Source organism: Pan troglodytes, chromosome 16 (genome assembly GCF_028858775.2).
Source record: "Pan troglodytes isolate AG18354 chromosome 16, NHGRI_mPanTro3-v2.0_pri, whole genome shotgun sequence".
NCBI lineage: Eukaryota > Metazoa > Chordata > Mammalia > Primates > Hominidae > Pan > Pan troglodytes.
In genome coordinates, this window is record NC_072414.2 from 51,028,726 (window position 1) to 51,041,155 (window position 12,430).

Here is a 12,430-nt window from a genome sequence, read left to right on the forward strand (position 1 = left end):
AGGTTTGTCTTCCAGGTTTGTCACATTATTTGTTGAACTCTTTTTTTTTTTTTTTTTGAGATGGAGTTTCGCTCTTGTTGTCCAGACTAGAGTGCAATGGCACAATCTCGGCTCTCTGCAACCTCCACTTCCTGGGTTCAAACGATTCTCCTGCTTCAGCCTCCCGAGTAGCTGGGATTACAGGCGCCTGCCATCATGCCCAGCTAATTTTTTGTATTTTTGGTAGAGACGGGGTTTCATCATGTTGGCCAGGCTGGTCTCGAACTCCTGACCTCAGGTGACCCACCTGCCTCAGCCTCCCAAAGCGCTGGGATTATAGGTATGAGGCACCACGCCCGGCCTATTTGTTGAGCTCTTATAGACTACTTTCCATTAATGCAGCAATCATAATTATTACACTTTTAATGAAGAAAGATTTTGTGAAATGGTTTGATAAATTATTATCATTTTCGAGCATTAAAATTTATTTGTAAAGATGGGTTCAAAAACAACATGCCTAGAATTGTAGACTAACATCAGTAACTAAAAATCATTTCTCACATTTGACAATTCCATTCAAATCTGCTAACAGTCACTGCCATCTCTGAGTTTCTGCCCTATTCTGTCATTAAGGTGTCCAGGATTGGTGGTCATTTCTGGTCACTTAAGAAATTTTATGCCTAGCCAAGATTCCTGTAAAAATTGTGCTTGCATATATTTGATTTGTTTGTGTAGAAATCTGTTGTCAACAAAGTTGTGTTCTAATGTAGTGAAAAATTTAAATATATTATGTTCTCATTTATTTCCTTAAAAAATCTTTAATTTCAAAATTGGTAAATGGTTACTTTTTAGAAAAAAACAAACTATATATACAGAAACTTATAAAAGGTAAAAGACCCCCACCCAGTGCTATAAATTTCTACCCTATTGTTTCACTCCCAAACTGTTAAGTGTGTATTTTTCAAATGCATATATTAATATAAGTTGTTTTACGAAGAAGAATCCTATAATAGCAGACTTACTTGTAGTCCGTTTAAAGAAAATGATCCATACTTTCCATAACAGTTTGTACAAATCCTGCCTGATTTTAAAAGGCTGCTTAGCAGTTAATTTTATGTAATACTTTTTTTTAAATAAGAAAAGGATGAAAAAAAGTTTGAGTTCAGCTTTTCCCTTTTGTTTCTGCCCTCTCATTTGTGCATATAACTGTACATTTGTTTCTTTTCTTTTTTCTTTTTTTTGAGACAGCGCCATGCTCTGTCGCCCAGGTTGGAGTGCAGTGGTAAGACCTCAGCTCACTGCAGCCTCTGCCTTCCGGGCTCGAGTGATCCTCCCACCTCAGCCACCCGAGTAGGTGAGACTTCAGGCACGTGCCACCACCCTGGCTAATTTTTGTATTTTTTTTTTTTGGTAGAGGTGAGGTTTCATGTTGCCCAGGGTGGTTTTGAACCCCTGGGCTCAAGTGATTCACCTGCCTTGGCCTCACAAAGTGCTGGGATTACAGGTGTGATCCATTTATTTATTTTATTAAATTAAGTTTTAATTATTTTAAAGTTCCACTGAACAAAATAATGAGAAAATGCAAACAATATTACTTTGAATGGATCCTTAGGTGTATATATTCAGGCCATTTGAAAAAATACAGTGTTTTTAAAGGCCTGATATGTCTGATGGTAATGTTTATGTTTTATAGTTTTAAAAAAAATTGGCTTTCTTCTAATTTGTGACGGAGCCAATTTGGAGTCCTTTTTCATCCAGAAATGAGGTCTCTCGCTCTTTACTAGGATTGTCTGTTACATCCTGTTGTACAGTTTTGTAGTGTTTTTCATATGGGTTTATACACCATTCTTGTCAGGCTGTTCTTGTCAGGCTTAATACCTTGGAATAACTATATAGCTATTTTTGTTGCTTTGGGGAAAGTGATCTTTTTTCTATTGTACTTTTAAACATGTTATTATTGGATATTTAAAAGTATTTAAGCCAGGCGTGGTGGCTTATGCCTGTAATTCCAGCACTTTGGGAAGCTGAGGTGGGTGGATCACCTGAGGTCAGGAATTCGAGACCGGCCTGGCCAACGTGGTAAAACCCTGTCTTTACTGAAAATACAAAAATTAGCCAGGTGTGGTGGTGTGTGCCTATAGTCCTAGCTGCTTGGGAGGCTGAGGCAGCAAAATTGCTTGAACCTGGGAGATGGAGGTTGCAGTGAGTCGAGATCGTGCCACTGCACTTCAGCCTGGGTGACAGACTGAGACTCCGTCTCAAAAAAACAAAAAACAAAAAACACAAAAGTATTTATTGATAGGAAAATACAGCTACTGCACCGAAATGGGGTTAATGGATTTTTGAGTTTAGTTCTCTTAGATTTTATTTTATATATCATATAATTTTATATTTTGTGTTATATAAGATATAAATATATATTTCATATATAAAATACATATTTTATATGTTAGATATATAAAATTTGTTAGATATGTAATATGCAAATATACTATATATTTTGTAAGATACTTAATTCTATATACAATAAAGATAATAAATATATATATACTGTACATAAATGTAACACAATATATGCATTATATATAGTAAATATGCATTATATATTGTAATATATAGTAATTAATTAGCAGTATCTTTATGTCTTATTTAGTATACATTTCAGGATCCAGGCTTCCTTACCAGAAATATTAGACACTTGTGCAGTATGCCCCTATGACTTGTAGTGCTGCCACCCTACCAAAAAAGAACTGACTCCCAGATACTGTTCAGGCTTGTGAGGTTAGATACACCCTTCATTTTGCTATTAGCTGTGATAATAACAGAGTCATTGCTAGAGCAGTAGACTCTGTAACATATTGAACTTCACCCAGTTTGTATTGACAGGAGATGTAAGTTGATGTTATGTTTCTCTTTGATGACTAATATTTAAGGATTTCAGAATACTTTAACAAGACAGATGAGAAAATCATTAAGTTCACTGAGAAATTGAAACCTATTAGTTGAGAGAGGTTTAACTTATCTGTTACCAGAAGCAGAATATCTGGTATTAGAATTTAGGGGGCTGAAACATCCAGCTACCAAACTCCAGTCCTCCATAATAGAGGAAAGTCTGTAGAATTCTTGGCTTTGATAGGTTTTATGCTAAAGAAATTTGGTTCTTTGTTTCTATACTTCAAACTTTTGTGGGAATAGTTTTTTATGCCCTTCTTTTTTGTTGTTTTAATTTTTATTTTTTAAATCTCAGTAGGTTTTTGGGGAACAGGTGGTGTTTGGTTACATGAATAAGTTCTTTAGTGGTGATTTCTGAGATTTTGGTGCACCCATCACCTGAGCCATGTATACTGTACCTAATGTGTAGTCTTTTATCCCTGACCTCACTTTCCACCCTTTCCCCCAAAGTCGTTTGTATCATTCTTATGCCTCTGTGTCCTCATAGGTTAGATCCCAGATTTTATGCCCTACCTTTTTTTGTTTGTTTGAGATGAAGTCTTGCTCTGTTGCCCAGGCTGGAGTGCAGTGATGCGATCTCGGCTCACTGCAAACTCCGCCTCGTGAGTTCAAGTGATTCTCCTGTCTCAGCCTGGCCAGTAGCTGGGATTACAGGTGGGTGCCACCATGCCCGGCTAATTTTTGTATTTTTAGTAGAGACAGGGTTTTGTTATGTTGGCCAGGCTGGTCTCGAACTCCTGACCTCAATTCATCCGCCTGTCTCGGCCTCCCAAAGTGTTGGGATTATAGGTGTGAACCACCATGCCTGGCCTATGCCCTTCTGGATCTCAAAGATTACATTTATTTTTAGGTGTAAGAGAAAGTCTTAAATGTTAAGTCTTATGTATGTACCTGCTCCTTTAGGAAAGTAATTAATAATAACAGCCACTATGCCATGTGCTTTGTTAGGTACTCTCATTTAACCGTTACGGAATTTTATGAGGTAAGTACTATTATTATTCCAATTTTATAGACTAGAAACAGTTTTAGAGAGTACTATGGCCAAGATTACATAGGGGCAGAGTCAAGACTGTAACTCAGTGATCCCTAGATCGAAAATCTACATCACTGTTCACTGTTTATCACTCAGTATTCATTGAATATTTCATTTTCCATAATTTCACTTGTTTCCTAGATTTACTATAGCTTTTTGGTTATTGCTATGCGTTCATTTTTTCTAGCTTCTTACAAATTTTTTTTTGAGTCAGAGTTTGCTCTGTCACCCAGGCTGAAGTACAGTGACGTGACCTCACCTCACTGCAACCTTGCCTCCCAGGTTCAAGCGATCCTCCCGCCTCAGCCTCCCGAGTAGCTGGAACTACAGGCGCGTGCCACCATGCCTGGCTAATTTTTGTATTTTTAGTTGAGACGGGGTATCACCATGTTGGCCAGGCTGGACTCGAACTCCTGACCTAAAGTGATCCCCCAGCCTTGGCCGCCCAAAGTGCTGGGATTACAAGCATGAGCCACCACACCTGGCCAAGCTTCCTATAAAATATTTTGGAAATATTTTATAAGACTAATTAACCTTGAAATTTTCCTCTTAGTGGTTTTGTCTGTTAGCTAGTTCTCTACCCTAAGTGTTTTGAGGTCTTTGTACTTAGAGGCGACAGAGAATTTTACTTCATTCAGAGCAAGCCTTAGCTGAGATACTAAAATCATGTGAAAGTCTGTCTAAATGTAAGCATGGTTCCATCTTTGCTTCTCAGTTCCTCTTTACCTGTCAGAGGAGATAGTTATCCTAGACAGACCTCCCAAAAGATAACTTTGACTTCCAGATTCTGACAGTTCTAATCTCCATTTAACTGTATTTTCTTTCCTTTTTATAGCATGAGCAGTAATATCCAGACCAACATGGAATGGAGGATGTCCCTTAATCTCCTCACATGGCTATCCCTTGTGCAGTCCTCTTTTAACAAGTAATTGTTTCTGTGGATATCTGTTAAGGTTAAGGAGTATAGTGAACGTCTTTGGGTTTAGGTTGTTTAACCTCTTCACACTCCATGTAAATCATTCTTCCAGTGTCTTTTAAATGCAACCAAAAGACTCACCAAAGTGACATTGGCAGATAATAGGAAACTTCTCATTATTAATATCAGCATAGACACATCCAGTAAGGAGATTGCCTGTCCTTCCTGCTCTCTACCTAGAGGGTGTCTAGGTTTTACTTTGGATCTGAGAAAAGTAAGGAGAAATTCTGAGCTGGTTAATGCAGAAGTATGAACAGATCTGCAGTGTTCTGGTGGATTCCCTGGATGACAGAGAATCTTTGAAAGTGAGGAAATTGGCTGGGCGCGGTGGCTTACGCCTGTAATCCCAGCACTTTGGGAGGCCGAGGCGGGAGGATCACCTGAGGTCAGGAGTTCGAGATCAGCCTGGCCAACGTGGTGAAACCCTGTCTCTACTAAAAATACAAAAAATTAACTGGGCATGGTGGTGCATGTCTGTAATCCCAGCTACTCGGGAGGCTGAGGCAGGAGAATCGGTTGAATCCGGGAGGCGTAGGTTGCAGTGAGCTGAGATCACACCACTGCACTCCCGCCTGGGTGACAGAGCAAGACTCAATCTCAAAGAAAAAAAGAAAGTGAGGAAATAGCATGCTGGTTTACCCTGTTTTATAACTGAATTTGCTATTATTTTGGCATCAAATTGAATTTCCCATAAATTTTTGTGTAACTGACATTGTTATAATTGTTTTCATGTAGGTCCTTTGTGTCTCTTGTTAAATTTCATACCAGATATTAAATATTTTCATTCCTCTTGTAAGTAGTATATTTTTGTTATTGTGTAGTATTTTCTAACTAGCTACTGTTTGTGTAAAGGAAAGTCATTGATTTTTGGAGTGTTATTTTTATTTATATATTTTTGGTAAATATATAAGTAACTGGCCTGTCTTACTGTTGCCAGTGGTTTTCTACTGTTGAGCTCATTTGTCAGTGTCATCTACCAATAATGAAAAAAATTACCTTCTTTTAAATATATATGCACATTCCCTTGTTTAAATGACTTTACTAGCCTTTCCAGAAGAATGTTTTATAACAATGAATTCCTTTTTTTCTTCCAGATTTTAATGAGAATGCCTATAGTGTTTCACTATTAACCATCAGTTTTTTTCCCCCTGAATTATATATGCCAAACAAACCATGTCTGTGAGCTGAATCCTGCCAGTCTAGTTTGAAGATTTACGTTATAACTTTGAGCCTTGAGACCCTAAGGGACATGAAGAGTGATCTTAATAGACTTTCTGGAAGGTGCAACCACTTTCCTATTTAATATTTCCTATTCTCCAAGAAGTAGGATGTAGATCAGTTTACCAATAATATATAGGAAAAAATCTTTTGGCTCCCTGCTGTTCTTTTCTATGGTCAGTTTCTCTCTTTTAAGGACCTGATTATCCCCAGTTATATGGTAAATATCTTGTGGTTACAGAATACCTGAAGAAGGAAATTGGGCAATAGTAAATTTTCAAGAAATCTTAGGTATTATTTTCCTAATTTTGTTATTATTATTCTCATTCTGCATATTTTCTTTTCTATCTCAGCTATGGGTGTCACCATATTCTTAGTTACCTAAGCTAGAAATATGGCAGTTGTGTTTTACTTCCTTCCTTTTACTCATTCTTTTACAGATTAATGCAATTAAAAAAAATACTAATTGAGTGCCTAGTATGTGCGAGTCAACTGTTTTCATTGCTGGAGATCTGCCTAGATGAGATTCCCGCTTCCTTGGAACTTATATTCTACTGAGACGCTTTGTGTAATAAATAGGCTAGCAAGATCTTTTCAGTTAGTAGTAAGTACTTTAAGAAAGACAGAATATGAGTTTGAGTGATGAGGAAGAGAGGGTGATTTTTTAAAGTGTGTTTTAGTCCAGATTCTCGAGAAGCACATGCCAACATAGGATTAAATGTTCTTTTACATATTTATGCGCATTCTCTTTTTTGAGTGACTTTACTAGCCTTTCCAGGATAATGTTTTATAACAATATCTCTTTTGAATTATTTTGGTCGTTTAAATGTACGTAACATAAAATTACCATTTTTAAGTTTATAATTTGGCATTAAGTACATTGACATTGTTGTGCAACATCTCCATCTATTTCCACAACTTTTTATCTTCCCCGACTGAAACTCAGTAACTGTTAAACACTAACTCCTATTCTCCCCCTCCCTCAGGTCCTTGCAACCACCATTTTATTTTCTGTCTATGAATTTGACTACTCTGGGTAGTTCATACAAGTGGAATCATACAATATTTGTCTTGTTGTGTCTTCTTATTTCACTTAGCATAATGTCTTCAAGATTCATCCATGTTGTAATGCGTCAGGGTTTCCTTTTTAAGGCTGAATACTATTTCATTGTACGTGTATATCACATTTGTTTATCTATTCATCACTTCAGTGGACACTTGAGATGCTTCCACCTTTTGGTTTTTGCAAATAATGCTGTTACGATCTGCCCTCCTCGGCCTCCCAAAGTGCAGGGATTACAGGCGTGAGCCACTGCGCCCAGGCAGAAATCAAGTTTATCTTACAGTTTCATAGCAGTTATCCTGAGTATAACTTTCTCCTTTCTACTAGGAAAGGTAATAAGTTTATCAAGGGTCCCACTCTTCTTTTCATAATTGAGTACATTATTAGGTTGTGTACTCCTAGCAGAAATCTCTTGAGAAATTTTAGTATGAGCTAATGCACTTGAGGGTCCATAGTGATACTTTTGAGGGAAAATACCTTTCTTGCTAATGAAATTTTGGCTATTTAGAATATGTAACAAAGCATATTGTCTGTATTATCTAGATATGAGTAGTAGTAGTTATAGGTAGTAGAAGAGAATATTCTGTCAGGCATTTGATTTAATATACTTAAGCTGGCACATAGTAAAGTAAATAAGAGAATTAAAAATTTAATACACACCCCAAGTGATATCCCTGTAGTACAGGTATTATTTTTTTCACTTAATTATATTAAAAAGATAGTTAAATGGTAGACATATTTCTAGTTGATTTTCTGATAATCTCTAAAACTTTTGTAGAAAAATGCCAAGTCATCTATGGCTTTTTTTTTTTCCTTTTTTCTTTTGTGTCGGAATTTTGCTCTTGTCTCCCAGGCTGGAGTGCAATGGCGCGATCTCGGCTCACCGCAACCTCTGCCTTGCGGATTCAAGCGATTCTCCTGCCTCAGCCTCCCGAGTAGCTGGGATTACAGGCATGTGCCACCACGCCTGGCTAACTTTGCATTTTTGGTGGAGACGGGTTTTTTCCATGTTGGTCAGGCTGGTCTTGAACTCCCAACCTCAGGTGATCTGCCTGCCTTAGCCTCCCAAAGTGCTGGGATTACAGGCGTGAGCCACTGTGCCCGGCCGGCTTTTTTTTTTTCTTTTAAAATCTTACTTCTTTAGAGTCATGTAAGCAATCATTACATTTTTATTTAAAGTTGAAACAAGTATTCATATTTATAATTGGTGGTGAAGCATCATACCAATAATAGTGTATCACAGTTTAGAAGTAGAGTTCCTCAGAGTTGTATGGATAGTCTTAATGGGTTTTTCCTCCTTTTGCTCACATAAACTTGTTTATGATGTGAATTACTAAATCCCAACCCTAATTTTTAGTTTTGAAAGTTAGTATTTTTTTTTAGCTATCGTATTTTCTTAGTGCAAGGTTTACTAATAGTGGTGTATTCTACACTAGTATCAGGAGTAATTAGCATGCAGTCATCATGACATAGCAATGAAATGATTGGATCGATCTACACAAAGAGGGACTAGTATTATGGTTTCAGTATTGAAACAGTGTGTAACAGCAAGCCATTTATAATGTCACCAAGGAGATATATCTTGTACGCATTTGCCTCCTTTGTAAATTAGATCAGCCAATAATTTTTACAAAAATAAAAGACTAGAATATGGTTTTATCAAACAGCAAATAATTTAGAATATTATCTGTTATATTTGCTGCTTTTTAAGTTAAATGCAATACTTGTGTTTATTTCCTTTTGAACTTTCCTCTTCTAAGTTCAAAATACAGCCTGATACAATTACAGGGATGGATTTTAGAATAAAAAATTTAGAACATGATACAATACAGCGATGGATTTTAGAAAAAAAAATAGTATGAATTACTCCCTGGGTGGGAACCTCTTAGTTATATGGGATATTAATTTTGCATTTAATGACTGCATGATATGTTAACTCAGAGAAGAGTTAACTGGTGTACAAACACACACCACAGCATACACCAAACCACCCCCCCTTGCTCTCCTCTACCCTTGTCTCATTGGACAGACTAAACTGATCAAAAATCAGAGCAGATTTAACCATAAAGAGTTGATTGCATTGTTTTGGCTTTGGGACATGAAATGATGGAAAAGAAATTGGGTTTAGTTAATTGTGCTGTGAATTGCTTCTTTGTAAATTAATGTATGGCTGCATGTTCTCAGAATTTGTCTGGTTTTTGGCAAATTTTCATTGCTTCTCATGATCTCCATTATCAACATGAGGACTTAGTAATTACAGATGAGGAGTCTAATTTTTAAATCTTCAGCCCATAAAGACTCCAAGATCTCCTCCTCTGAAATCCACCAGAACATAACTCTGACATGGGTTTCTGGAAGAACCCCAGCTGTTTCCAACCTACATCATGAGACTTCTGTTGCTGATGGAGTCTCTGATGCCTAGAAATCTTGATACTTTTCCTCTTGACTTTTTCACTTTTTTAAAACCTGTTGACTTTCTGGCAGGAGTTTTATTGAGGTTTTATTTCACTGGGTTTTTAGTATATTCACAGAGTTGAATAGCTGGCACCACAATCAGTTGTAGAACATTTTCAGTTCACTGAAAATAAAAGAAATTCTATACCTTTTTTTCTTTTTTTTTTGGGATACAGAGTCTTGCTCTGTTGCCCAGGCTGGAGTGCAATGGCGCAATCTCGGCTCACTGCAACCTCTGTCTCCTGGGTTCAAGCGATTCTCCTGCGTCAGCCTCCTGAGTAGCTGGGATTACAGGTGCCTGCCACCATGCCTGGCTAATTTTTGTATTTTTAGTAAGACAGGGTTTCTTTTCACCATGTTGATCAGGCTGGTCTCAAACTCCTAACCTCAGGTGATCCACCCGCTTCAGCCTCCCAAAGTGGTGGGATTACAGGCGTGAGCCACTGCACCTGGCCCACCTTTTTTTTTTTTTTTTTTTCCCACTCTTGTTGTCCAAGCTGGAGTGCAGTGGTGTGATCTCAGCTCACTACAACCTCTGCCTCCCTGGTTCAAGCAATTCTCCTGCCTCAGCCTCCTGAGTAGCTGGGATTACAGGTGCGCGCCACCATACCTGGCTAATTTTTTGTATTTTTAGTAGAGATGGGGTTTCACTATGTTGGCCAGGCTGGTCTCGAATTCCTGACCTCAGGTGATCTGCCCGCCTCGGCCTCCCAAAGTGTAGGGATTACAGGCGTGAGCCACCGCGCCTGGCCAGAAACTCCATGCTTTTCGGCCATCATAGTTGAATCCTCCGATCATCCCCAGCCCTAGGTAACCACATTCTATCTATGTAGATTTGCCTATTCCAGACATTCCATATAAAGGGAATCTTATATTATGTTATCTTTTTGACTGGTTTCTTTTACTTAGCATATTGTTTATCCATGTTGTAGCTTGAATCAGTATGGTAGTCTGCGCCCCCGTCCAAGGGGAAACCGTTCTGAGTCCCCCAGTGGATGCCTGAAACCATATAGTGTTTTTTTTTCATATACCTACATGCCTATGATAAAGTTTAATTTATAAATTAGGCAGAATAAGAGACTAACAACAACAATAAAGTAGCAAAATTCTAACAACATACTGTGATAAAACTTATGTGAATGTGGTCTCTCTTTCATAGTGTGAGTAACTGAAGCTGTGGAAAGTTAAACTGGATAGTGAGGGACTACCGTACTTCATTTCTTTCTATTGCTGAGTAATAATCTTTTGTATGGATTTATTTATTCATCAGTTGATTGGCATTTGTGTTCCCACTTTTTTGGCTGTTATGACTAATGTTGCTGTTTATAAGTTTTTTTATGAATATGTGTTTTCATTTCTCTTGGGTACATACCTAGGAGTGGAAATGCTAGGTCATATAGCAATTCTGTGTTTAATTTTTTTTTTTTTTCTTGAGATAGAGTCTTGCTCTGTTGCTCAAGCTGGACTGTAGCGGTGCAGTCGCAGCTCACTGTAACCTCTGCCTCCCAGGTTCAAGCAATTCTCATGCTTCAGCCTCCCAAGTGGCTGGGATTACAGTCAGTGCGCCACTATCCTGGCTAATTTTTGTATTTTTAGTAGAGATGGGGTTTCACCATGTTGGCCAGGCTGATCTCGAACTCCTGGCCTCCAGTGATCCGCCTGCCTTGGCCTCCCAAAGTGGTGGGATTACAGACATGAGCCACCGCGCCCAGCTTGTATTTAATTTTTGAGAATCTGCTAGACTGCTTCCCAAAGTAGCTTGTATCATTTTACATTTCCATCAGCAATATATGAGGGTTCCAATGTTTTTTTTTTTATGCATCCTCTCTAACACTTGTTATTACCTGTGTTCTTTATTACAGCCATCCTGTTTGGCTCCATTCAACTCTTAGATCACATGTACCTGTGTTTTATCATTGTGACTTCTGTGTTCTTGCCTTTAATTAAAGTGATCCTTGTCTGACTGGCTGCCTTCTGTAATTTGCTCATTGCCATGCTCATGTTCACTCATCTTTGTATTCCTGGTTTATCACTGATCCTGCTGAACTACAGATAGCGCGTGATGGCTGATCTTGGATACAGCACTGCCTGTGCTTGTGAATAAGAATAAAAGAAGATAGTGGTTTTGATAGCTTTCTGTAGGAATAGGTCATTCTATGCCTTAATTATTATCATTTGTTCTGATAGTAAAGTTATATACTATAGTAACGTGGGAGACCTGTAAGATTATATATTTCTGTAACCCATTTGTAGAGAGGGAAAATACTTGCTTACTAAACAGCTGTTGTACTCGCTTTTTAGGAACTGGTTTCAAAATGTATTTTATGGGCAAAACAAATCTGTGGTGTCAGAAGTTACAATAGTGGTTAACAGTTTGGTGGGCTGTAGTAATGGGAAGAAGATTTCTAGGGTGCTGGTTATGTTGTTTATCTGTGTGCCAGTTACATAGAGGTGTTCATTTTTTTAGTGTTCATTGATCTATAAACTTAGAATATGTGTGTATGCTATACTTAATAAAAACTTGTTAAAAATATGTTAACATTGTTTATTCATATTTTGCACTAGTAAAGCTCTTCATTTGTCACATTTACTGCCTTTCTGATGAATATATTTCATTTTGAGTCATGATATTTACTATTACATTATTTTCATATGTACATTGCATTGATGTAAATGCTTTAAATTCAGATCTCTTTTTGGCAGCTCGTAATTTAAGATGTTGAATGATTTAGATAGATTAGCTGTACAAAGTTTG

The 12,430-nt window shown here is 37.6% G+C and overlaps 1 protein-coding gene across 28 annotated transcripts in view; it reads left to right on the forward strand.

The window, feature by feature from the left end:
- The window catches only part of RNF111 (ring finger protein 111), a 163,874-nt gene that overhangs the window by 84,154 nt on the left and 67,290 nt on the right, over positions 1 to 12,430 (forward strand). For 2 of the 28 annotated variants that reach the window (XM_063795060.1, XM_063795057.1), the window contains 2 exons: positions 3,880 to 3,913; positions 4,800 to 4,889. The exons of the other annotated variants lie outside the window; for them this stretch is intronic. In XM_063795060.1, coding sequence (XP_063651130.1) covers positions 3,909 to 3,913; positions 4,800 to 4,889 — 95 coding nt within the window. In that variant the 5' untranslated portion in view covers positions 3,880 to 3,908. Of the gene's footprint in view, positions 1 to 3,879; positions 3,914 to 4,799; positions 4,890 to 12,430 lie in introns of those variants that run through there. 28 annotated transcript variants of the gene reach the window in all.